Source organism: Malaclemys terrapin, chromosome 1 (assembly GCF_027887155.1).
Source record: "Malaclemys terrapin pileata isolate rMalTer1 chromosome 1, rMalTer1.hap1, whole genome shotgun sequence".
NCBI lineage: Eukaryota > Metazoa > Chordata > Testudines > Emydidae > Malaclemys > Malaclemys terrapin.
This window is the reverse complement of record NC_071505.1, coordinates 347,228,731-347,252,629: the sequence shown is the minus strand read 5'-3', so window position 1 is coordinate 347,252,629 and position 23,899 is coordinate 347,228,731. Positions and strand designations below refer to the sequence as shown.

The following is a 23,899-nucleotide window of genomic DNA, read 5'->3' as shown; positions in this document are numbered from 1 at the left end:
GTCATCTAGTCCAATCCCCTGCTCAAAGCAGGACTTGATGAACCTGTTCTGTTCATTCCCTCTGGGGCACCTGGCATTGGCCGCTGTTGGAAGACAGGATACTGGGATAGATGGACCTTTGTTCTGACTCAGCATGGCTGTTCTTATGTTCTTAACATTGATATCGCTGATACTGGCCCATACCATAATGCTGTTCATTCACTTATGCTAAGTATCCCATAACACCTTGCATTTGATTAACAAAACATTTCGCACAAGCAGATAGAAAACTTGTCAAAATCAAGATACATTAGTTTCTCTGTCTTAGTACAAGCCAGGGAAGTATCTTCACAGATCAGTACCTGGAATGCTAATATCTAAAACAAAGCTAAGGATGGAACAGAACATAACAAAATAATGAACCAAAGTGTGGTCAAACGATACAATTTATCAACAATTCCAGGTAGTTTGAATCACCACCCATAGATATCACTGCAGAGATCCTATGGCCCATTTTCCCTAGAAAACTTCTGATTTCTGGCACTCTGTGGAGTAGCATAACGAAAAATGGTCCCTCGGCCTCGATGACATAGCTCCCCCATGGCTCCCCACCCCTGGCTGAGGCCCTTTCCGCATACTGCAAGGGGGGAATGGGCGGAGTTTGGAGGACTATGGGGGTGCTGCCCCCCCAAACTGCATACATTGACAAGGTCATGGCCAAGATCATCTTCCGGCCAGCAGCGCTAAGCTCATGTAGGGGACTCTGTATGGCTTGCTGTGAGTCGGAGGTGGAGTTCCCATCCCAGCGTACACAAAGCCCCCAGAAACATGCTGTCTAAGTTACTCAGAAAACCTCTTCTGCATCCTCTGCTTCCTGATCACGCAGCAGCCCCCTCCTGGTCAGCCTAGAAGCTCTTCCCTCGGAACAAGAGAAGAACTCGGTCATGAATCTGTTGATCTTCACACCATACACAATGAGGTTCATAATGGGAGGAAAGAGGAGGTAGAAATTGGCCATGTATTGGTATGTGTGGGGCTACTGGGTGGCTGAACCTGTGAATTATTGAGGAGAGAACCACTGGTGTGTAGACCACTAAGATGGCGCAAAGGTGGGAAACAGGTGCCAAAAGCCTTGAAATAAACACATCAACTGAGTACACACGGAGACTGTAGGGCGGATGCGGGGGGATAGCATGGGAAGGCCGCGGTGAGCATACTGTGTGTAGGTGATCTGGAGGAAAAAGAGGCCATTTCTGCAGGGGATCATCCAGGTCGGCACTGATCTCTTTGTTTCAGGTGGTTTGCTCTGCCAGCCAGTAAAAATCAGAACAGTAGAACCAGAAAACCCAGACCTCACTGACTAGGCAGTTACATATGAATTCCCAGACATATTCGGAGACACAGGATTTTTGCCTGAACATGGTGAAATACAAAGCTCGTGTTGCATGCGTTGACTGAGGCCCGGTGATTTCCTTAGGGTTCTGTCTGAAGAACATGCTTCGGAATTCAGAAATCCAGAGAAGAGCGGATGTGGGGAATGCACTAAATTAGCCAGGAGCCTCTCAGAAGAGTGTCTCAGTGCCGGGCGCTCAGAACAATTCAGAGCAGCGTTTTGTTGTTCTGACGTTACCGAGTTCCATAAAAAACCCTCGTCGGGTCTGAAATCCCTTATTTCGTTTTCAAAAGAGAAGATGCCATTTTGTACATAATTGAACCGTGTACCACCAGACACTGCCCTCTAGAGTTAAGCTGGTGTCAGTGTTTAATGGGCACAAGGGGGTTGTAATAGTCTCTGCTGAGGTTCGGCCCTCAGCGGGGCTGTGGGGTCTCCCACCGCCTCGCTCTGGTCCGCCGTCAGTCCTGGTCCAGCGGCAGTCTGGGATAGCAAACACACGGTTAGGGGCTCAGGCCCCTAAGCAGGGGCTGAGTCAATGTTTATAGCAAGAGGTCCCAGCCTCTCTAGGCCAGGAGGAAGGGGGAGTCTGCCACCCAAAGAGTGGGTGGCAGGGGGGACGCAGGCCCTCCCACTCCACTGCATCCCAGCCTGGGGCCCTAGCAGCGGCAGAAACTCGCTGCTGTCAGTGGGGATCCTGGCTGTAACACACTGACATTGGGTCTGGCAGTGCAGCAGCCAGACTGGGGTCAGCTGCCCCCGGGCTACTTCCACACTCTCCCTCGTAGGGTACCTGGGCCGTACTAGTGTCCTCGGGGCTCTCTACCAGCATCGGTTCCTCCGGGTAGGTAGCGAAGGGCAGGCTCGGCCCCTCCTCGGGGTAGCTGGAAAGGGGCAGGCTCGGCCCCTCCTCAGGGTAGCTGGAAAGGGGCAGGCTTGGCCAGTCCTCCTCAGGGTACTGGGTGAGGGGTAGGCTCGGCTGGCCTGGTGAGTCAGCAGGCCGGTCGCGGCCTGCTGCTGTCTCCCAAGCGGGAGCTCGGCCACAGACGTCTGCTCTCTCCGGCGGCTTGTCCTCCACTGAGCTCTGCAGGCGGGCTTTTATACTTCCGGGTCGGCGCCGTGACCTCGGAGGGGTGGGGGCTGGACATTCGGTGGCTCCGCCCATGTTGGTGTTAGGGGAGGTTCGGCCCTCAGCGGGGCTGTGGGGTATCCCACCGCCTCGCTACTGGGGTGTTTTTAAGCTGTTGAGTTACAAGTGATTTTATCCCAGGTCAATATAGTTCAGAGTATAAAGAAGCAAAGTCTGGGAGGGTAACTCGTTATAACTGTTTCGGTACCAATTCAAGGAGGTGACTCCCCCACTATTTTGAGTCACACGTGATTCTTCTTGTACAAACACTTTTCTGATATTTCACTTCTGATCAACTGGTTTGTTCATTTATAACCTACAGTTTTTAATAACCACGTTTACAATTAGAGCAGAGATCCCCAAACTGTGGGGCGCACTCCCCTGGGGGGGCATGAAGGAACGTCCAGGAGGGCATGGCAGGGCCCAAGCCAGGCCCCACCGGGGGTGGAGAGGATGCACCACCCAGACTCTTCCTGCCCCCATGTCTGCCCTGGTACCACCCCCAGCCATGTCCCTGGCTCCCGGCCTTGCGCCTGGCCCCGTCCCTAGCTTCGGCAGGGGTCTGCACCCAGCTGAGGTCCCAGCTGCCGGCCCCCACCAAGGCCTGGTGGCTGCTCCACTCCTGGCCCTGCGCCAGCCCCCAGCCTCAGCCACTGGCTGTGGCTCCATTCTTGGCCTGGTGGCGAGGCCAGGTGTGGAGCTGCACCTGGCCATGGCTCCACTCCCAGCCCCAAACCCACCCCCAGCTGCGGCCCCAGTCTTAGCCCCCACACACCTGTTCACGTTGTCCCCCCACCCCCGAGCCACAGCCCTGCTCCCAGCCCAGCTCTGGGACGTGGGGAGGGACGTGGGGTGTGGACAGAGGTAAGGGGGGCATGACCCTCAAAATTTTGGGGACCACTGAATTAGAAACTTCTTTCAAATATTCTATGTCAGGCAGAAATCACCTGAATTCACATTTCTAGCTGTCTTTCACACATAATATAAAGAAAACTCTTATATATGTTTAGAAGCAAAGTAGAAGCTGTAAAACTACATTCCAAGATCTGTGTAAGCAAACAGGGAGATCATAGATGTTTTATAGCGAGAGAGGCGTCATTTTAGCCACACATGTTAGACTGGCATTCAGTTGCTGCTTAAAGTCAGAGGTTTCCTAAAGAGTTTATTGAACTAGCTTAAATCTTCATTTCATAAAGCAAGCAAGTAAAAGTGCTCACGTGGGGTATAGCCCTGGAGAGGAGAGACAGTAGCATTTATACGAATCCTATGCAGAGAGCCTGGAAGCAAGCGAACTTAGATTTCAAACGCTCTGATGCACAGAGATACTAGAAGGGTTCGGTTACGTGGCTTGTTTAAATATTTTAAGAGTCTTCTCTCTCCCGCTTCCTCTTGGAGACTTTTCTTTGGATTTTTTCTTGTTGTTTTTTCCCTCTAATATAAAATACAAATTATTTGACCACACCGCATTTTACTCTTTATTTCTGGAAATAGAAAGCAGCTCGGATCTCATATTATTTTAGCCCTATACACCCGGCTTGATGAGCAATTAGGGACCCTCCTTCAAAACACATAAGAACAAATACAAATCTTTGAAATATGAAGATTAGACATTCTCTGCTTCCCCGTCCCCATGCCCCTAACACGCACACAGACTTAAAATGAACTGATTCTCCAGACCCCGATGGCATAGGCCAGGTCTACACTAGAGAGGTTTGTTGGCACAGCTATTCCAGTCAGGAATGTGAAAAATACACACCCCTGATAGACATAGCCATGCCTGGAAAACCCCTGTGTAGACACAACTGTGACACTGCATCCCAAAGCACCCCACATTTACCATGGTGATGGAATTATGAAACGTTTTGTACAAAGTATGCCTTGTGAGGTATCATTCTAAAAGTCCTGATCTGCTAAACATTATATCTCGGTGGATTGTATGTGTGATCATTGTATATGAAGCTATGCAATCTTGTTATTTGAATTACTTAAATGTGATGTGAGGCTGGAAACACCCAAAACCAGCCTGTCAGTTACAACAATGGAGTAGCCAGACTGCGTTAAGCGCTGTCATCAACACCCATCTAGGGAAGATTTACTAGCACAGGAACTCTGTATAAGGAAAAAGTACATGCAGCCTGTGCCTCAAGACTCTGTAAGCCTGCTTGTATCATCAGTCAGGGTGAGATATTGCTGATTCAAATCCTATCTAGTTTGTATTAGGCTTAGATTGTGATTTTGTTTGATTTCCAAGGTAAGCTGCTTTGATGTGTTCGTTATCACTTATAATCTGTCTTTCTGTAGTTAATAAACTGATTTATGTTTTATCTTAATCAGTGTGTTTTTGAGTGAAGTGTTTGGGAATCTTAGCTCTGTTAGCAAAGGCCGGTGCAGATCTTCCCCACATCGAGGGGGGAGCGGGCTAATTAATGAGCATGCACCATACAGATCCCTCTGCAGTCTGATTCTGGGTTTATATTCCAGTAGGGGTGCAAGGCTGGGGAGCTGGGAAGTTGACTGGTGCCTCCAATGATGGTCCATGAGTGGCTTAGGTAAAATACTCAGGTAACTCAGTTGGGGGTGTGGAGCCACCTGCTCTTGTGTTGGGTGATAACAGGACCTGGATGGGCTGGCTATAGGTTATCAGCAGGGCACTGTAAGAGACCAACCTAACGGAATAGTTAGGGGACACAGCGGTTCCAACAGCTTCCAAGCTTCAACAACGGAGTACATCCCATCACAACAACTATATCCACAATAGAGTCCTTTGACAATATAGTTTATATCATTCAAAGAGGAGGTTTCCTTATACTAATAAAAGATCTCCTTTTGCTGGTATACAGAAGGTTCTGCTGGTGTAGTTATACCGGCAAAGGCTTTCTAGGGTAGCCTACACTAATATGTGATCTTACCCTGACAGATGGGGACCAATGAACTCCCACTGTAGCCAATGAGAATTGTGGGAGTTCATCACATCTGAGGACTAGCCTCACAGTTCTTACAGAACTTTTTGATCCTTCTGGCTGAAAGGGGCTAAAACAGGATCCTAATTCACACTCATTAACGACATGAGCCCATTGAAGCGAATGGATGGACTCCCATTGATCTAGAGAGACAAGGTGTGGGAGGTAATATCTTTTATTGGACCAATTTCTGCTGGTGAAAGACACAAGTTTTTGAGCTATACAGAGTTCTTCTTCAGGTCACTGATTTTGTAAGAATTGTGTTGGGCCTTATTTCAGCCAAAAATGAGGTGCTGAATTGTATTGAAGTTCTGTTCAAGATTCTTCAGTTAGATTGAAAGATAATAGGGTAGGGAACTGTCTATGAGCGAAACGCCATGTCATACGCATTGCAACCCAGGAAATCATCTTATTAAAATTGAAATAATCTCATTGTCATGGAGGCAGTAGGGTTTAGTGGATAGAGCACTGCCCCGGGATGCCAGAGACCTAGGATTAATTTTTAATTCAGTCATTGGGTGGCTGGGTGAGGTTAGGTAAGACACTTCACCTCCCTACATTAAAGGAGTGAGTCGGCCTAGCCCTCTTGCAAGTGATGCAGGACCACAGCCAAGTGTATCTTCCATGGTGACCACCACAGCTCAGGGAGAACATGGGGACTGTATGCTGCACCTCCTGCAAAGGTGACGGCATTCCCACACCAGCATACACAGACCTTTCACTCCATGGTTTGTGAAGAGCTTTAAAATTGTTCAGGATGCACGATGCTGCAGAACGATACATCAGAATTAACAATCCCTGTGCATTTAAGGGGATGGGGAACTTGCAGATGGGTTTCCCAGCACTAAACTCCACACAAGGTGCAGCCTAGAAGCTTTTGCCTCGGAACAGGAGACGGACTCTGTCACGAATCTGTTTGGTTTTCACACCATACACGATGGGGTTCATCATGGGAGGAAAGAGGATGTAGAAATTGGCCAGCAGGATGTGTACGTGTGGTGCGACTCCCTGGCCAAACCTATAAATTGTTGAGGAGAGAACCCCTGGTGTGTAGACCACTAAGATGGCGCAAAGGTGGGCAACACAGGTGCCGAAAGCCTTGAGCTGCTCTTCCTTGGATGCCAGGCTTAAAACAGTCCTCAGGATCTTGACATACGATAGGGAGATGAACATCAGATCCAGACCCACGATGAAGAGAGCTACGATGATCCCATAGATGTTATTGAACCTGGTGTTGGCACAAGCCAGCTCCAACACGGCCATGTGCTCACAGCAGCTATGGGAGATGACGTGGGACCGGCAGTAGGGCAGCCTCCTGAGGAGGAAGGGCAGAGGGAGCATTAGCAGAACAGCCCGGGCCAAAGCCGCCAGCCCTATCTTTGCTATCACTGAATTGGTCAGGATGGTGGCGTACCTCAGGGGGTTGCAGATGGCCACGTACCTGTCAAAGGCCATGGCCAGCAGCACAGCAGATTCCAGGATGGACAACGAGTGAATGAAAAACATCTGCACCAGGCAGCCGTTAAAGCTGATCTCCCTGGAATTAAACCAGAAGATGCTCAGTATTTTCGGTATGGTGGTTGCGGATAAAACAAGGTTGATGGCGGCCAGCATGGCAAGGAAATAGAACATGGGCTTGTGTAGGGAGGGCTCTGTCTTGATAACATACAAGAGGGTGGTGTTTCCTAGAAGGGTCACGATGAACACTGAGGAGAAGGGGATGGAGATCCAGAGGTGCAGTGCTTCCAGCCCCGGGATGCCTGTCAGGAAGAACACTGATGGATCAGCACCTGTGCCGTTGGAGCTTAACAGGTTGTCTTCTTGTGGCATCTTTTGCAAGTCTGACATCAATGTCTTTCCTTTCAATAAAACATAACACATGGAATGAACAGACCCTGTAAATGAAATACACGCTAGGGGCCAGTCTCAGCTCTGGAAGAAGTGGATTGACCTCTTGTGGAGTTCATCAGTCATGTTGCAATAACACTAATCACACAAAGCCTTATATTTTTTCTGTGCAAAATCATTTAGAGTTCTTAGAATGTCATTACAAGTCATGAGTTACGAACCCCACTTGGTTACAGGTATCCTACCTGGTGTACCTTGCTGCTAGAAGATGCACATTGTTTAGTGTGCATTCTGCCATGAAGTACCAAGTATATCTGGCCGCACGGCACATATTTTCAGCCTAGAAATACCTGGCATGTTAAGCTGCATGTAGCAAGATGTGCCTGGTACATTCAGCAGCACATTCTGGGTTTTCAGCCTGGATGTACGTAGTACATCGGGGAATATGCATGAGTAGTGCTATTTTGATCTCAGCGATGACCAAGGGTACATCTACAAAAGCAAGTGGCAGCCCCCAACAGCAAGTCTCAGAGCTCGGATCGACAGACTCGGGGCACCTCGCTAAAACAAGCTGAGTATAGATGCTGTAGCCCACCAACTTCAGAGCCCGAGCCCCAACATCTACACAGCTATTCTTAGCGCGGTACCCCGAGAAGCATGAGCCTGCATTAGGTGAATTGATGGAAACTATAGTTAAGAACAGAATTATCAGACACATAGATCAACAAGATTTGTTGGGGAAGAGTCAACCTGGTTTTTGTAAAGGGAAACCATGTCTCACCAGCCTAGTAGAACTCTTTGAAGAGGTCAACAAACATGTGGGGAAGGATGATCCAGTGACATAGTGTATTTAGATTTTCAGAAAGCCTTTGACAAGGTTCCTCACAAAAGGCTTTTAAGAAATGTAAGTTATGGGATAGGAGGGAAGGTCCTCTCCTGGGTCAATAACTGGTTAAAAGACAGGAAACAAAAGTAGGAATAAATATCAGTTTCCACAATGGAGAAAAATAAATAGCACTTCTCCCCAGGGATCTGTACTCAGAACCAGGGCCGGCTCCAGGGATTTGGCCGCCCCAAGGAGCCAAAAAAAAAAAAAAAAGCCACGATTGCGATCGTGATCTGCAGTGGCAATTCGGCGGGAGGTCCTTTGCGCCGAGTGGGAGTGAATTGCCAAATTGCCGCCGAATAGCTGGACGTGCCGCCCCTCCCCGAAGTGGCTGCCCCAAGCACCTGCTTGCCAAGCTGGTGCCTGGAGCAGGCCCTGCTCAGATCAGTGATGTTCAACATATTCGTAAATGATCGGGAAAAAGGAGTAAACAGTGAGTGAGGTGGCAACATTAGCAGATGATACAAAATTACTCAAGACAGTGAAGTCCAAACAAGACTGTGAAGAGTTACAAAGGGATCTCACAAAACTGGGTGACAGGCCAACAAAAGAGCAGATGAAATTCATCGTTGATAAATGCAAAGTAATTCCCATTGGAAAACATAATCCCAACTATACATAGAAAATGATGGGGTCTAAATTAGCTGTTACCACTCAAGAAAGATCTTGGAGTTATTGTGACTAGTGCTCTAAAAACATCCACACGATGTGCAGCGGCAGTCAAAAAAGCAAACAGAATGTTAGGAACCATTTGGAAAGGGATAGATAATAAAACTGAAAATATCATAATGGCACTGTATATTTGAATTGGAAAAGATGACTAAGGGGGGATATGATAGAGGTCTATAAAATCATGACTGGTGTGGAGAAAGTGAACAGGGACGTGCTATTTACTCCTTCTCATAATAAAAGAACCAGGGGTCACCCAATGAAATTAATAGGCAGCGGGTTTAAAACAAACAGGAGGAAGTACTTCACCCAGCACACAGTCAACCAGGGGAACTTGTTGCCAGGGGATGCTGTGAAGGCCAAAAGTCTAACTGGGTTCAAAAAACAATGAGGTCCGTTCCTGGAGGATAGGTCCATCAATGGCCATCAGTCCAGATGGTCAGAGATGCAACTCCATGATCTGGGTGTCCTAAGCCTCTAACTGGCAGAAGCTGGGACTGGATGACAGAAAAAGGATCACTCAATTATTACCCTGTTCTTTGCCTCTGAAGCATCATTGCCTCTGAAGCATCTGGCATTGGCCACTGTCGAAGACAGGACACTGGGCTAGTCAGGCCAATGGTCTCACCCAGTATGACCATTCGTATATAGCATGTTGTACAATACTTGTCAGAGGGCTCAAAACTAGTCAGTCACACAGCGAAAACTCCCTGCTCCCAGGCCTAGAAAGCACTCCAGCCCCATCCACTGAAATACTGCAGGAGTGTCAGGCTACGCTTACACTGTTTCTGGCTTGGGGAAAACTAGAAATGTCACACCGAGAAAGTCTGACTTATGCATTGTCTTCTTGAAGCTTTGTCTACACTTGGCATGTAGGTCTGTGTAGCTACACACTGCACTGAAAAGCAGGTGTGTAGCTACACATGGCAGTGAAGGGCTCTGGCAGTGGGGAGGCAGCGGGGAAAGGGTCCTCACTTCCAGAGCCTTTCCCCACTGCTGGAGCCTTTCATTGCAATGGGGAAAGGCTCCGGCAGCAGGGAGGCAGTGGGACACTCAATGGTGGATATGGGAGCACGGCGTGGGTGTGTGGAGAATTGTATAGGGCAGGCCTGCACAACATGCGGCCCGGGGGCCGCATGCGGCCCATGTGGGCTCACTGTGCGGCCCACGGGGGGTGAGTAGGTGGGCCCACTGTGCGGCCCGCGGGGGGTCAGTAGGCAAGCTGGAGGGGTGGGGGGCTGAGGAGACAAGCGGGCGGGCAGTGGCGGGGGGGCAGGTGAGTCGGCGGTGGGGGAGAGGGGCTGAGTGGGTGAGCCGGGGCGGTGGGGGGCTGAGGAGGTGAGTGGCAAGTCGGTGGCTGACCTGTTCTACTGATCTGGTCTGGCTCCCATCCCCTCTCCAAGGGTTGCAGCTGTCTGGAGGTGCTGCCTTCCACCTCATTCATTCTTCATTGAGGTGCTTCTTCATTCACACCTCATTCATTCAACAGGGCAATTGATTACAAAGTGGGGGGAAGATCTTATTTTACTTCTAGCAAAAAGACATTTTTCTTTTACCTTGATTATACTACCTTAGGGGCCTGCTATAACATATTACCAAGGTTCCCAAGCTGACGCTGGGGAAGGAGGGTTTTTTTCCATGGGGCAGGCAGCGCTGGGGGGGGGTTGTTTTGGGGGGGCTGGGCGGCACTGGGGGGTGTTTCGGCAGCGCGGGAGGGGTTGTTTCTGTGGGGCAGGCGGCGCTGGGAGGGGGTGCTGTGTTTCGGGGGTGGCTGGGTGATGCTGGGGGGGGGTCGGTGGCGCTGGGGGGGGGGGTTCGGCGCGGCCCGGGGGGGTTCGGCCCTCAGCTGTTTTCTTTGGAGTAATATGGCCCTCGCCACTTTACGAGTTGTGCAGGCCTGGTATAGGGTGTAGACCTTAAAGTTCCGCCAGACCCGTACTCTACGTGTCTAAGCAGGGCCTCTCCATCCACACGGCTATTCATCCCCATGCTAGCTGGGAATGCAGTGTCAGCACTCCACATGCTGCTGTAAAGGTGGACATACCATCAGTTCCAGAAGCAAAGAGATTCAGATGAATCCCTTTCTGCCTATTCATATTGCAGCAGGAGGGTTGTAGTGTGGTACATGGCTGCGGCACACATGTATTCAAAACAGACTTTGGAGAGAAGAAATCTTATGATATAGTCCAAATCAACAGAGATGCAGAGACTATTTTGAGACAGGGAAAAAATATTACAAGATGCTACAGCCCCTATTTATCTAAGGTGGTAGAAAAAAATAATTATTTCATTAACTGAGAAAAAATTGTGATCAAATAATTATGGAGCCATAGATTTTAAGGCAAGAAGGGACCATTCTGAGCACCTGCTCTGACCTCCTGAATAACACAGACCACAGAATTTCACCAGGTGAGTTCTGCCTCAAGCCCATAACGTCTCTGGGAGCTAGAGCGTATCACTGAGAAAGGCGTCAAGTCTTGATTTAAAGACTTCAGGCGATGGCGATCCAACCACATCCCTAGCTAAGTTGTTTCAAATGTTAGTTCGCCTTCCTCTTCGAATGTGCACCTTGTTTCTAGTCTCAATTTGTCTAGTCTCAGTTCCCAGCCACTGGATCTCATTCTGTCTTTGTCTGCTAGATTAAAGAACCTTCTGCAGTCAGAAATCTCTTCCCTTCTATGGACTTAGAGACTGTGATCAAGTCACCTCTTAACCGTCTCTCGGATAAACTAAATAGCCTGAGCTTCTTTAGGTATCAGAGGGGTAGACGTGTTAGTCTGAATCTGTAAAAAGCAACAGAGGATCCTGTGGCACCTTTAAGACTAACAGAAGTATTGGGAGCATAAGCTTTCGTGGGTAAGAATCTCACTTCTTCAGATGCAAGTCATAGTCTCTGGCTATAACCCACATTTTCCAGATCTGAAATCATTCTTGTAGCTCTTTCCTCCTGGGTGGCTGTTCATATCGACATCTACATGAAAAAGTGCGGGCCAAACCCTCAGCAGAGTGCATGGAAGTGTAGGCTATATTGTACTCGTCCACAAAAAGTGTGCAAATCCCCCCAACCGATGTGTGCACCAGGGGATTTACATACCTAAATTGGGCAGGTACAAAAATGCTCACACAGTGTGCAGGACTTCACCCTGTGTGTAAGGGCTCTGCTTGGACTTGATTATGAAGACAAGTGAAAACTGATTTGGGAAAGAGATGGATAATGACATCTTACATGCCTCTTTTATCCAGAAGAATCCCCCAAACCTCATTCTAGACAGACCCACTCACCCATTGCAGACATGCAGCCAGCTCTGGGGTGGAACATAAGCAGCAACACTACACAATTGCAGCTGCTACCACTTCCTCTTTGGGTAGGAAGAAGGGCCTCCCTGCATAGGCATATTTCAGGGGCAGCTCCAGCCAGGACAACGGGGCCACACTTGGGGGACAAATTCCGCCCCTCCCCCAGGCTTGCAGTGCTGCGCCCACTGTGGGGTCGCTGCTGGCCCGTGGTGCCAGGCACTTGCCCTGGTGTCTGTTCAGTTCTTCCATATGGACCCAGCGGGGGGTGGGGGATTTAACCATGGCCACACGGTGGCTAATGTGCAGTGTCCACAGCCAGGGGCCCTTGGAAGCCATGGCTGCAAAGCACCCAGCCTCCAGGAGCTCGGGGTGGAGCCAGGGCTGCCCCACTCCTGCGTGTGGGTTTCCTGATGACTCAGAGCCAGCCCCGTGCTCGGTCACATGGTGCCGCCGGGCCCCTTCCCTGTGAGGCAGCTGGCCGGAGCCAGGCCAGTCAAGTGAGCGCAGAGGCCAGGAGAACTGCATGCTGCATCCCGTGGGGAGAGGCAGGAGCTACAGCTGGGCACGGCAGGGCGAGGGACGCCTCTTTCCGGGGGTGGGGCCTGCCCGGGAGTGGCGTGATCAACCTATTTGGGGGGTGGCCAGACCTTTACATTGTGCCCCCCCCCACTACAAATATATGCAGGTTGATAGTGCCCCCTCCTGCCTCGCCCACCAGGCCGGCAACCTGTCCCCCCCTCAGATGGACCAAATGGGAAATCAGGCCAGGGGCTGTGAGCATCAGCCTGGCCTCCCCGGGCCGCCTTGCATCCATCAGGGATGGGGCACTGCAGGGCGTGCACGGCCCCTCGCCTGAGCAGGGACCAGGGCCAGCGAGAGGGCGACGGGACCAGGCAGGTGCCACAGCCTGACCCCACCAACACCCTGTGCCTCAGCAGCTCGCTGTGTGCCTGGATCTCATCACCGGGGGTTGGCAACTTTCTAATGCCTGAGAACCGAACGTCTCTGCCACACCCCTTCCCCTGAGGCCCCGCCCCTGCCACGCCCCTTCCCCTGAGGCCCGCCCCTCCCACACCTCTTCCCCTGAAGCCCCCCCACCTTTTCCTCTGAGGCCCCACCCCTATGCCATCCCTCCCCCAGAGGCCCCGCCCCCTGCCCACCTGTACCCTCCCCATCGCTCACTCCCCCATCCCCCGGGACTCACCTCTTGCCTGCAGAGCTGGGCTGGGAGGAGCTGACGTGGAGCCTGCCCAATCGGGGCACAGCAGGACATGGCAGGGTCAGTCCCCAGACCGAGGGGCTGGGGTGGGGAAATCGGGGCACACTGGGGGCTGGTACCTACTTTGGAGCCCGGTCCAGGAGCAGCCAGTTCTGTCCATCAGGCTGGGTGCCGGGAAGAGCAGCAGCTTCTAACCAATGCCGTTCTCCGGGTTCCAACAGCAGCGGCTGCTCTTCCCACCCCCTGGGGGCGGAGGCTCATTACTGCAGGTGTAACCCTTCTGCCAGGCAAAGCCAGCCGCAACCAGGGCCCGGTTCAGTATCTGGGGGTTCCTTTCCATCGATACAACAGAAAACCACCCAGTAACCTGGGAAAATTACACACCACCCCCGGGCACCTCTGAGAGGCAAAACTTCCCCTCTTGCAAGCACAGAGTCTGAGTGTAAGATAGAAACTTTTAATAAAAGGATTAATTTGGGAAAACATCACAAACAGGGTTCATAAACATAAATCCTGAGGAACAGACCCACCCCCAAGTAAGTTGGGCAGTGGCCTTTTCTCCTCAGGTTCTTAAGTCCAGCAGCCCAAAAGTCCCTTTAGCGTGCCCATCCCTTCTCTGCGCCCCACTCACAGCTGCTGTCCTTGGTCAGGGCAGACCCAGAGTTCAAAGGTGCGTCTGCAGAGTTCAAGGAGGCACCTTACTCACTCCGCTGCTCGGGCACTCGTCCATCGCCCCTCTCCACCAGCCAAACCGCTGCCCGCTCGCTGCGCCTCTCCGCTAGCCACCCTGGAGGCTGCTCACCAGCCACTCATTCACCCGCTGACTGTCTGTCATCTTCTGCTGCCCCCGCCCCAATCTCTGCACATCAGTCTCTTATTCATTTTCAGCTCTTTGCAGGCTAGGCAGAGACACTGCCCCATCTCAAGTGATTTCAGCGCTCAGCGATGGAGCATTTAAAATAACAAAAGAGGATCCTAATGAAGCCTACTTAGCTCTTTCTTTGAACAGTGAGGAGGAACAGGTCAAACCAGACTTGGGACTCCTCGGGAGAGTCCACACCTCCTCTCTGGGATATCTGTCCCCACTCCTCTTACTTTCACAGGGCTCTGGCAGCCGGGGCTCTGGCTTAACGAGGTCCTTTCAGCTGACGGTGACCCCACACTCTTTTGGGACAGGTTGAGCACAGTCCTGCTTCCCTGTATTCCTATGCTAATTACAACATTTTGGTAACAGCATTTCACTACCGCTGCATTCAGCACTAAAGTGATTTGCACCCAACACCAGCCAAAATGTACGACTTTGACACCTCTCAATCTGCTCAATATCTAAGCAGAGCAGGAGCAAACTGTATTTACATAAACACACCCAAAGTCTCTCCCCCTCCCAGCTAGCTGTCAGACCCTGCTTCCACAGGAATTCTAGTGTCTGGTCAGGGGACAGTTTCCCTTCTTGACCGGACATTCTGGTCAAAAACTGGACACCAGAAAACCCTGTCATCACCTGGCAGCCCTGCCGCAGGCACCCCCCAGTAACCTGGTGCACCTCACAGGCACCCCCCACCCGGGAACGATGCAGGGGCCACCAGTGCTGGGCAGAGGGACACACTTGTGCCAGGCCTGGCTGTTACCTATGTTGGTCCAGATCACGGCATTGTCCAGCTGGAAACAGAGTGTCACTGCCCAGCCCCAGCCCCTGGGGGGCAGCAGGGCCGATACTCCAGGGGGTCCAACAGCCACGGATCATGGGGTGGGGCGGCTCGGAGCAGGAACAGCCATGAACCCTCCTGCCACCTGGCAACCACCTCCTCTTGGGGCCGGCCCCTTCTCCTCGCCCACCCCCGGCAGCTCCGCTTTGCCGTCTGCCACCTGCCGGAGTCGCTGGGCTCCTCTGGCCCTGGGCGGGGACCATCACCGGACACCACCCCACCAGCAGGGGGTCTGGGGCCGGCTCCTGGCACAGGACTCCTCACCGCTGTCCCCTTCCCAGGTGTACATGGCGGTGCCGGGTGCCTTGTGGCTAGGAGGGGCCTGCCCGGGATGGGGGCTGTGACTCGAGCTGTTCAGGGGGGCAGCTGAACCTTTAAATTGTGCCCCCCCACTAGCAACATATCCAGTTTGGGGGGCAGCACCCCTCATAGTCCTCCAAACTTCGCCCATGCCCCCTGGCACTCTGGGGAAAGGGCCTCAGACAGGGGAGGGGAGCCACGGCGGAGCTATGCGCTGGAGGCCGAGGGACCATTTCTCTTTATGCTATAGTTAAGTCCAAAGCAGACTGTGAAGAACTTCAAAAAGATCTCACAAAACTAAGTGATTGGGCAACAAAATGGCAAATGAAATTTAATGTGGATAAATGTAAAGTAATGCACATTGGAAAAAAATAACCCCAACTATACATACAATATGATGGGGGCTAATTTAGCTACAACAAGTCAGGAAAAAGATCTTGGAGTCATTGTGGATAGTTCTCTGAAAATGTCCACGCAGTGTGCAGAGGCGGTCAAAAAAGCAAACAGGATGTTAGGAATAATTAAAAAGGGGATAGAGAATAAGACTGAGAATATATTATTGTCCTTATATAAATCAATGGGACGCCCTCATCTCGAATACTGCGTGCAGATGTGGTCTCCTCATCTCAAAAAAGATATACTGGCACTAGAAAAGGTTCAGAGAAGGGAAACTAAAATGATTAGGGGTTTGGAACGGGTCCCATATGAGGAGAGATTAAAGAGGCTAGGACTCTTCAGCTTGGAAGAGAGGAGACTAAGGGGGGATATGATAGAGGTATATAAAATCATGAGTGATGTGGAGAAACTGGATAAGGAAAAGTTATTTACTTATTCCCATAATACAAGAACTAGGGGTCATCAAATGAAATGAATAGGCAGCAGGTTTAAAACAAATACAAGGAAGTTCTTCTTCACGCAGCGCACAGTCAACTTGTGGAACTCCTTACCTGAGAAGGTTGTGAAGGCTAGGACTATAACAAAGTTTAAAAGAGAACTGGATAAATTCATGGTGGTTAAATCCATTAATGGCTATTAGCCAGGACGGGTAAGCAATGGTGTCCCTAGCCTCTGTCAGAGGATGGAGATGGATCGTAGGAGAGAGATCACTTGATCATTGCCTGTTCTGTTCACTCCCTCTGGGGCACCTGGCATTGGCCACTGTCAGTAGACAGGATACTGGGCTCGATGGACCTTTGGTCTGACCTGGTACAGCCTTTCTTATGTTCTTATGTTCTTACTCCACAGGGTGCCAGAAATCAGAAGTTTTCCAGGGAAAATGGGCCATAGGATCTCTGCAGTGATATCTATGGGTGGTGATTCAAACTGTCTGGAATTGTTGATAAATTGTATCGTTTGACCACACTTTGGTTCATTATTTTGTTATGAAATATACTCAAGATCCCAAATAACCAATGTCAGGCAGGTTGATTAATATGGCGCAGGAACAAGGTTCGATCTGATACCAGTCTCCACAGAGCCGTCCCACGCAGGGATACTGCATTCACCTTACACAGACGGTGCGCTCCCCCCATTACAAATTTCAGCTGCTATTCTTTATATGATTTTACAAGTGACACATTTTGACAAGTTTCCTATCTACTTGTGCCAAATGTTTAGTTAAGGTAATGCAAGGTATTATGGGATATTAAGCATAAGTGAATGAACAGGATTATGGTACAGGCCAGTTTCCGCTATATCACTCTTAAGAACATAAGAACAGCCATGGTGAATCAGAACAAAGGTCCATCTATCCCAGTATCCTGTCTTCCAACAGCGGCCAATGTCAAGTGCCCCAGAGGGAATGAACAGAACAGGTTCATCAAGTCCTGCTTTGAGCAGGGGATTGGACTAGATGAACTTGTAACAATGCTGCCTCTGGTGGGACACAACTGAGAGAACCAATTCGGGACAAATTGCTTAGAGCAGGGCTGTCACAGCCCCAGGCTGATGGTTCTCCACCTCTCAGGCACACCAAAGCAGCCAAACAGAGAGGACTTCGGTCTCATCCCACTGGCTAACCATAAGTCTGACAAGCAATTCCCTTAGACACTCCAGTTTCCCAGTATCACCACCAGTGCCTTCATTATGGGGATGAATGGTTATGAAAACCAACACCCCAGTAAAGGAAAAGGTTCTCCTGATCCCAAAGGACCAAGCCCCAGACCCAGGTCAATATACAAATCAGATCTTACTCATAAATCACGCTGTTGCCAATCCTTTAGAACCTAAAATCTAAAGGTTTATTCATGAAAGGAAAAAGATAGAGATGAGAGCTAGAATTGGTTAAATGGAGTCAATAACATACAGTAATGGCAAAGTTATTGGTTCAGGCTTGTAGCAGTGATGGAATAAACTGCAGGTTTAAATCAAGTCTCTGGGATACATCCCCAGCTGGGATGGGTCATTCAGTCCTTTGTTCAGTGCTTCAGTTTGTAGCTAAGTTCCTCCAGAAGTAAGAAGCAGGATTGAAGACAAGATGGAGATGAGGCATCAGCCTTTTATAGTTTCTTGCCATGTGGCCTCTGCTTTGTTTGTCCCAAAGACAAGCCGTCCAGCACATGGCATGAAAAACCCTTACGTTCTGTCCATAGGCATGTCCCTGCATGCCTTGCTGAGTCACAAGGTGTCTCTGTCTTCTCTCAGTGGGTCAGTTGTATAGCTGATGGTCCTTAATCCATCCATCCAGCAGGCTAGGCAGTGCTGACGCCACATTGCCTGGGGTGTCACCCAGAAGCATAGCACAAGTTTGAACTACAGACAGTATAGAACTTTATACTTTAAATACAATACTTATAACTTTAAATACAAAAATGATACATGCAACCAGATAGCATAAACATAACCAGCAAATCATAACCTCCTCATAGACACCTTATTTGACCTCCTTTGTACAAGATTTGGTGTCACTACAGGATCTTGGTTGCAACAATGGTCTATACTGTCACAGTTGGTGTCAATAATGTCACAGACCTCCTGAGGTCTCTTCCAACCCTAATATTCTATGATGCTAAGTGATCCATCCCCTGCCGCCCATTCCCAGCTTCTAGCAAACAGAGGCTAGGGACACCATCCCTGCCCATCCTGGCTAATAGCCACTGATGGACCTATGCTCCATGAACTTATCTATTTTTTTTAAACTTATCTAGTTCTTTTGCTACAATATTTCTGGTTAATGTTATTGGTACTTAATGCCTACTACTAGTATGTATATATATATGGTGCAGAAAATACATATTACGAATGTGATATATATCTATATGCTATCCAGCATATATTAGGCAACAGGAACAAAGGTGACAGCAAAGTAGAGCAAGACTTTTTCCCAAGTATTTCATTAACACACACACACACACACACACACACACACACACCACTCTGTTTCATTAATTTATTGTCAGTATCAGAAAGTGAACTGTGAATACTTTGTGCCTCAGATCACTCTGGTAAGGATTTGGGGAGTTTCGAAGTGCTCTTAGAAGCAGATACAGCTTTCCTCGCCCCCCTCTCTTGACCTGGTACATTGTGCTGATGTGTGGTGGAATTAAACCACTGGGGATAGACTCTGAAATGTTCAGACACCACAACTAAGGCCAGATTTACAAAAAAAAAAGAAAAAGAAAAAAAAGTTGGCACCCAGCAATGGTGGCCCGTTTGGGACAGAAGAGCCTAGCACTCAGCACTTATTCTGGTGCCTAAATGGCCCTTGCTGTGTTGCTGCATCTCAGAGCGGACGGAACGTCAGGGGCAGATACAGTTCCCAACCCAGCGTACACAAAGCCCCCACAAACATGCTGTCTAAGTTGTTCAGAAAACCTCTCCTGCATCCTCTGCTTCCTGATCACTCAGCAGCCCCCTCCTGCTCACCCTAGAAGCTCTTCCCTCGGAACAGGAGAAGCACCCGGTCACGAATCTGTTTGGTTTTCACACCGTACACGATGGGGTTCATCATAGGAGGAAAGAGGAGGTAGAAATTGGCCAGCAGGATGTGTACGTACGGGGTGACATGGCGCCCAAACCTGTGTATTGTTGAGGAGAGGACCACGGGGATGTAGAATACTAAGATGGCACAAAGGTGGGAAACACAGGTGCCGAAAGACTTGAGCTGCTCTTCCTTGGATGCCAGGCTTAAGACAGCCCTTAGGATCTTGACATATGATAGGGAGATGAACATCAGATCCAGCCCCACAATGAAGACAGTTACGATGATCCCATAGACATTATTGAACCTGGTGTCAGCACAGGCCAGCTTCACCACGGCCATGTGCTCACAGTAGCAATGGGAGATGACGTGGGACCCGCAGTAGGGCAGCCTCCTGACGAGGAAGGGCAGAGGGAACGTTAGCAGAACAGCCCGGGCCAAAGTCGCCAGCCCGATCTTTGCTATCACTGAATTGGTCAGGATGGTGGCGTACCTCAGGGGGTTGCAGATGGCCACGTACCTGTCGAAGGCCATGGCCAGCAGCAGAGTAGACTCCAGAGTGGAGAACGAGTGAAGAAAAAACATCTGCACCAGGCAGGCGTTAAAGCTGATCTCCCTGGAATTAAACCAGAAGATGCTCAGTATTTTCGGCACGGTGGTGGTGGATAAAACCAGGTCGATGACGGCCAGTATGGCGAGGAAATAGAACATGGGCTTGTGTAGGGAGGGCTCTGTCTTGATAACATACAAGAGGGTGCAGTTTCCTACAAGGGCCATGGTGAACATCGAGCAGAAGGGGATGGAGATCCAGGGGTGCAGAGCTTCCAGCCCCGGGATGCCCGTCAGGAAGAACACGGACGGATCAGAGCCTGTGCCATTGGGAGCTGACAGGTTGCCCTGCAGGAGCATCCTCCAAAAGTTTCACATCAACGTCTGTCCTGTCAATAAAATATATGAGATGGGTGAACAGACACGACACACGTGAGATGCCGCACTCCACTCTGGCTCACCGGGTGCAACTCCTTTGGGAATGGATGACAAGGTCTGGAGCTGATAGAAACATTGGTTGGGTGGTAAATATCGATGAGTTCAAATTAACGAAAGCCTGGATCCAGGGGTGTAAGTACAAAATGGTAAGATATCACCTACTGGAGGGCTCTTTAATCTGGCAGGCAAAGGCAGAACAAGTTCTAGTGACTGGAAGTTGAAGCCTTTAGAATGCAAACTGTAAATAAGATGCAACCATGCAACTGGAACTAAGCTGGAATTAACCAGTTCAAGAGAACCATCAGTAGCTGTAGTAAGTTCTCCATGGCTTAGGGTCTCTCAATAGAGATTGGATGTTCCCAGAGAGATGTTCTAGCTCAACCACACGTTACTGGGCTGCATGCAGGAATCATTGGGTGGGATCTGTGGCCTGTGATATGCAGGAGGTCAGGCTAGATGGCCATAATGGACCCTTCTTGCCTTAAAAATCTACCACTCTATTATTTCAACAGGCACTGGGTCCACTTCTGTCACATCTGGAGTTGGCTCTACACATCAGATCTGTGACACCAACCCTTTTCTTCAGAAGACTTTCCAATTTTCCCTACATGCCCTTGCATTACCTTTTGTGTTATCATGAGCCGTCACCATGGTACCTGAGTTCTTGTGGGAGACACGATGAACTTCATACTCCATTTTCATCTGTAGCTTTCAGATTTCAAATGATTTATTTTGCTATTTTGGAGCATTAGGCACTTGTGCAAGATCAACCCGGATTGGCCCCAGCCCACAAAACATATCAAGCAAATCAGCCAATCTAGAAATTAGCAAAACCCTTTCCTCCCTCAGACAGCGACCACTACACTTGCCCAGTTGTGAAGTTAGGACGGTAGATATGGGCTTTGCAGCATGGTTAGGGTATTTCTGACCAAGGTTGAGTAGGGACTGAATTCCAAGGGAAGCCCCCTGACCCCAGCCTACCCTCTCTTACGCTGGGGAATAGGGAGGGGAGGGGGGTGAACTCATTGCCTTTGTTACCAAGCCCTCTCCTCTGCCCGATCTTTATCACTGCTGACAACACCTCCAGCCTCGCAGTCACTCAGGGCTACAACCTGGTAGACGTCTTTGACCCCTCTGACCTGCGTGTGCAGGGCGTGTCCAAGTCCTGTCACGTCACTCTCCATCATGTTCCTAAGATCCGACCCTTCTATCTACACAACAAAAACTCTCCTCCATCTCCAGCCCCTCGTCATCTCCAGCCTTGGTTCCGGCAACCTCCTCCACTCTGGTCCACATGCCCCTTCTCGCACACCCAAAGACCGAAATCCCTCCACAGGCTCCTTGTCCTCATCCTCAGGGCCCTTCACAGCTCCACCTCCTTACTGATCCACTCAGTTCTCTTCTCGTGTTGTCCCCTCTCCCCTCCACTCTGCCAGGGATGGAGCACCCACCTGTCTGCGTCTCCCATGCTGCATCCCTAGTATAGAACAGCCCCCCTGAACCGGCCCGTTCCCCATTCCTGCTTCGTAGCCATCCTCAAGACCCACTCGGCCAAGGAACAATGGACCATCAGGTAGATTTGATGTGCATGTATTTAACATAACAGATGCATATCATGGCAGGAAAAAAATGGTCCATATTTTGGTTTGAATTCCTTTATCTCCCCCTCCGTATGTTACAGAGAGCTTAATGTTAATACAGAAAAGTATCTGTGTGTGCACGTGTGCGTGTGTGTGTGTGTGGGTACAGTGCCTTGCACATTGTGAGTGCTATCTGAAGATCAATAATTCTCAGTATCTAGAGAATGTACAAAATCCCCCCAAACTTGCCAATCATTTGGTGGACAAATTTTAACACATGGATCCTGGCTCCATCCCATCATTAGCTCTTAGGGATTTCCACCTTTGTTTGCACCCACAAGGATCTGCCAGCAGGAATGTGGGCACGGAGGCTGCTACACACCTGATTTGTGGGGACAGTTATTTCCAGGTGCAAATTATGCCTTCAGCAAGGGAGGCCAGTTTTTTTTAAAAAGCAAGACTCAAACGTAATACACATAGTCTCTTGCACATAAACTGCATTCCACAACCCCTTTCAGAATCCAGGCACCTTAACAGAAAGGAATTAGGACCAATGCTGAAGTCAAGAGAGGTCATCTGCCTGTGAAACGTCTAAAGAGCCACTCAGCACCACATCCTCAGTCTTGGGTGTTGAAAGTATTTGCCTTCATCCATGCTTGGGCACAGAGCTTGATTCTTAGGAGGTGCTGAACACCCATCAGCTCCCATTGAAAACCAGATCACTCGTTTAGGTGAAAACCAGATCATTCATTCTAAATATAGACCATCGCTGCCCAGCGCTAGGCACCCAAGTGTGATCAGTTGGGACACAATACGAATCCGCAGATGAAACAGGAAATTCAAATATACAGCAGCAGAATTTGGATCAGGTTTTGAACTTGCCCAGAATGTGGGTGTGTTTGGATCTGAGGTTCTGCTTCAGACCCGTCTCTGGCTACAGAACTGCATAATTCCTTTGCCCACACGAATCGGACTCCGTGGGCGAACTCACCAGAATCCTGCAGTGCTCCCTTCCTTTCCTCGGGCCTCGCTCTGCCTCACGGGCTGTGTGAGGTCCACAGGCTCACCCACAGCTGCCTGCATTTGGTGGATTTATAGCCACGGTGAGAGAACTTGGCTCCTCCCCGCAGGGGGGTCTCGCAGTTCAGCTGGGAATCTCTGCTTCCACTTTGTCCTCCCCGCCCATCCCTGGCAGACAGAGTTAACTCTTTCTCTTCAGACTTGGGAGAAAAGAAACTGTTCCTGCGTCGTGGGAATGAGAGATAGAAAAGCCATTTTCGGTCCCTTCTAGACCAAGATCCCTCAGCCACTGCAGAACTGATCACTACGGTACATTCCTCACTGCTCGGCCCAGTCTCGTTTTAAACAACCCAAGCAATGAACCCTCCACTACTTTCCTTAGGAGGCTGTATCCACCCTGGGGAGTCCATTAGTGCCCAGAGTACCTTCACCGGCTACGCAACAGGGTCACCCTGGCCAGACAAGTCAACTTCACCTGCTTTCTGGTTGAATATTTAACAGTCTGCAGTCACTACGAATACAAGCTAGCTACTGAACGCCACTCACGGGGAGAGGCCTTAGGAGTGCAAAAAGGCAATACAGCCTCACAGATATTTACTCCGCAGCCGGGCGCCTTAGGTTATTATTTTTAGTTTGCATTGGGAAAGTGCTGAGAGACCTCAGCCTGGAAACCAAGCCCCCTTGTGCCAGGTGCTGTACACACGTGTAAGGAAAAGGTGCCCTACAGAGTTTCCCATCTGTGTCGGTGTTTCAGTTCCCGGGTGCGGTAAACTTGCTGAGGAGATGAAATCTCACCTCATTCAGCCCCACACTCCCCTGAGGCATTCAGTAACCCTGTGAACAACGCAGACCAATGGGCAGACATTCGGCACAAGTGCATCCTCTTGAGTATAACTAGGTCTACACTGAAAAAAACCCCCAAACCATGGCAGTATCTCAGAGCCCAGGTCAATTGACTCCGGCTCGCGGGATTCAGGCTGCGGCACACAAAAGAGAAGTGAAGATGT

General features: G+C 49.9%; 2 protein-coding genes across 2 annotated transcripts; both read right to left on the bottom strand.

Moving 5' to 3' along the window:
- Positions 1-6,328: 6,328 nt before the first annotated feature.
- On the bottom strand, positions 6,329-7,291 carry LOC128832193 (olfactory receptor 52K1-like). The gene has a single exon (XM_054019323.1). It carries the CDS (start codon positions 7,289-7,291, stop codon positions 6,329-6,331), a length of 963 nt encoding a protein of 320 aa, XP_053875298.1.
- Positions 7,292-19,251: 11,960 nt separating this feature from the next.
- LOC128832187 (olfactory receptor 52K1-like) lies at positions 19,252-20,214 on the bottom strand. Its single transcript, XM_054019312.1, has one exon. The coding sequence runs from the start codon at positions 20,212-20,214 to the stop codon at positions 19,252-19,254; it is 963 nt and encodes a 320-aa protein (XP_053875287.1).
- Between the last annotated feature and the right edge of the window lie 3,685 nt (positions 20,215-23,899).

Bases quoted from the DNA above. Each gene is read 5' to 3' on its own strand.
- LOC128832193 (XM_054019323.1), bottom strand. From the start codon at position 7,291: ATGCCACAAGAAGACAACCTGTTAAGCTCCAACGGCACAGGTGCTGAT.
- LOC128832187 (XM_054019312.1), bottom strand. From the start codon at position 20,214: ATGCTCCTGCAGGGCAACCTGTCAGCTCCCAATGGCACAGGCTCTGAT.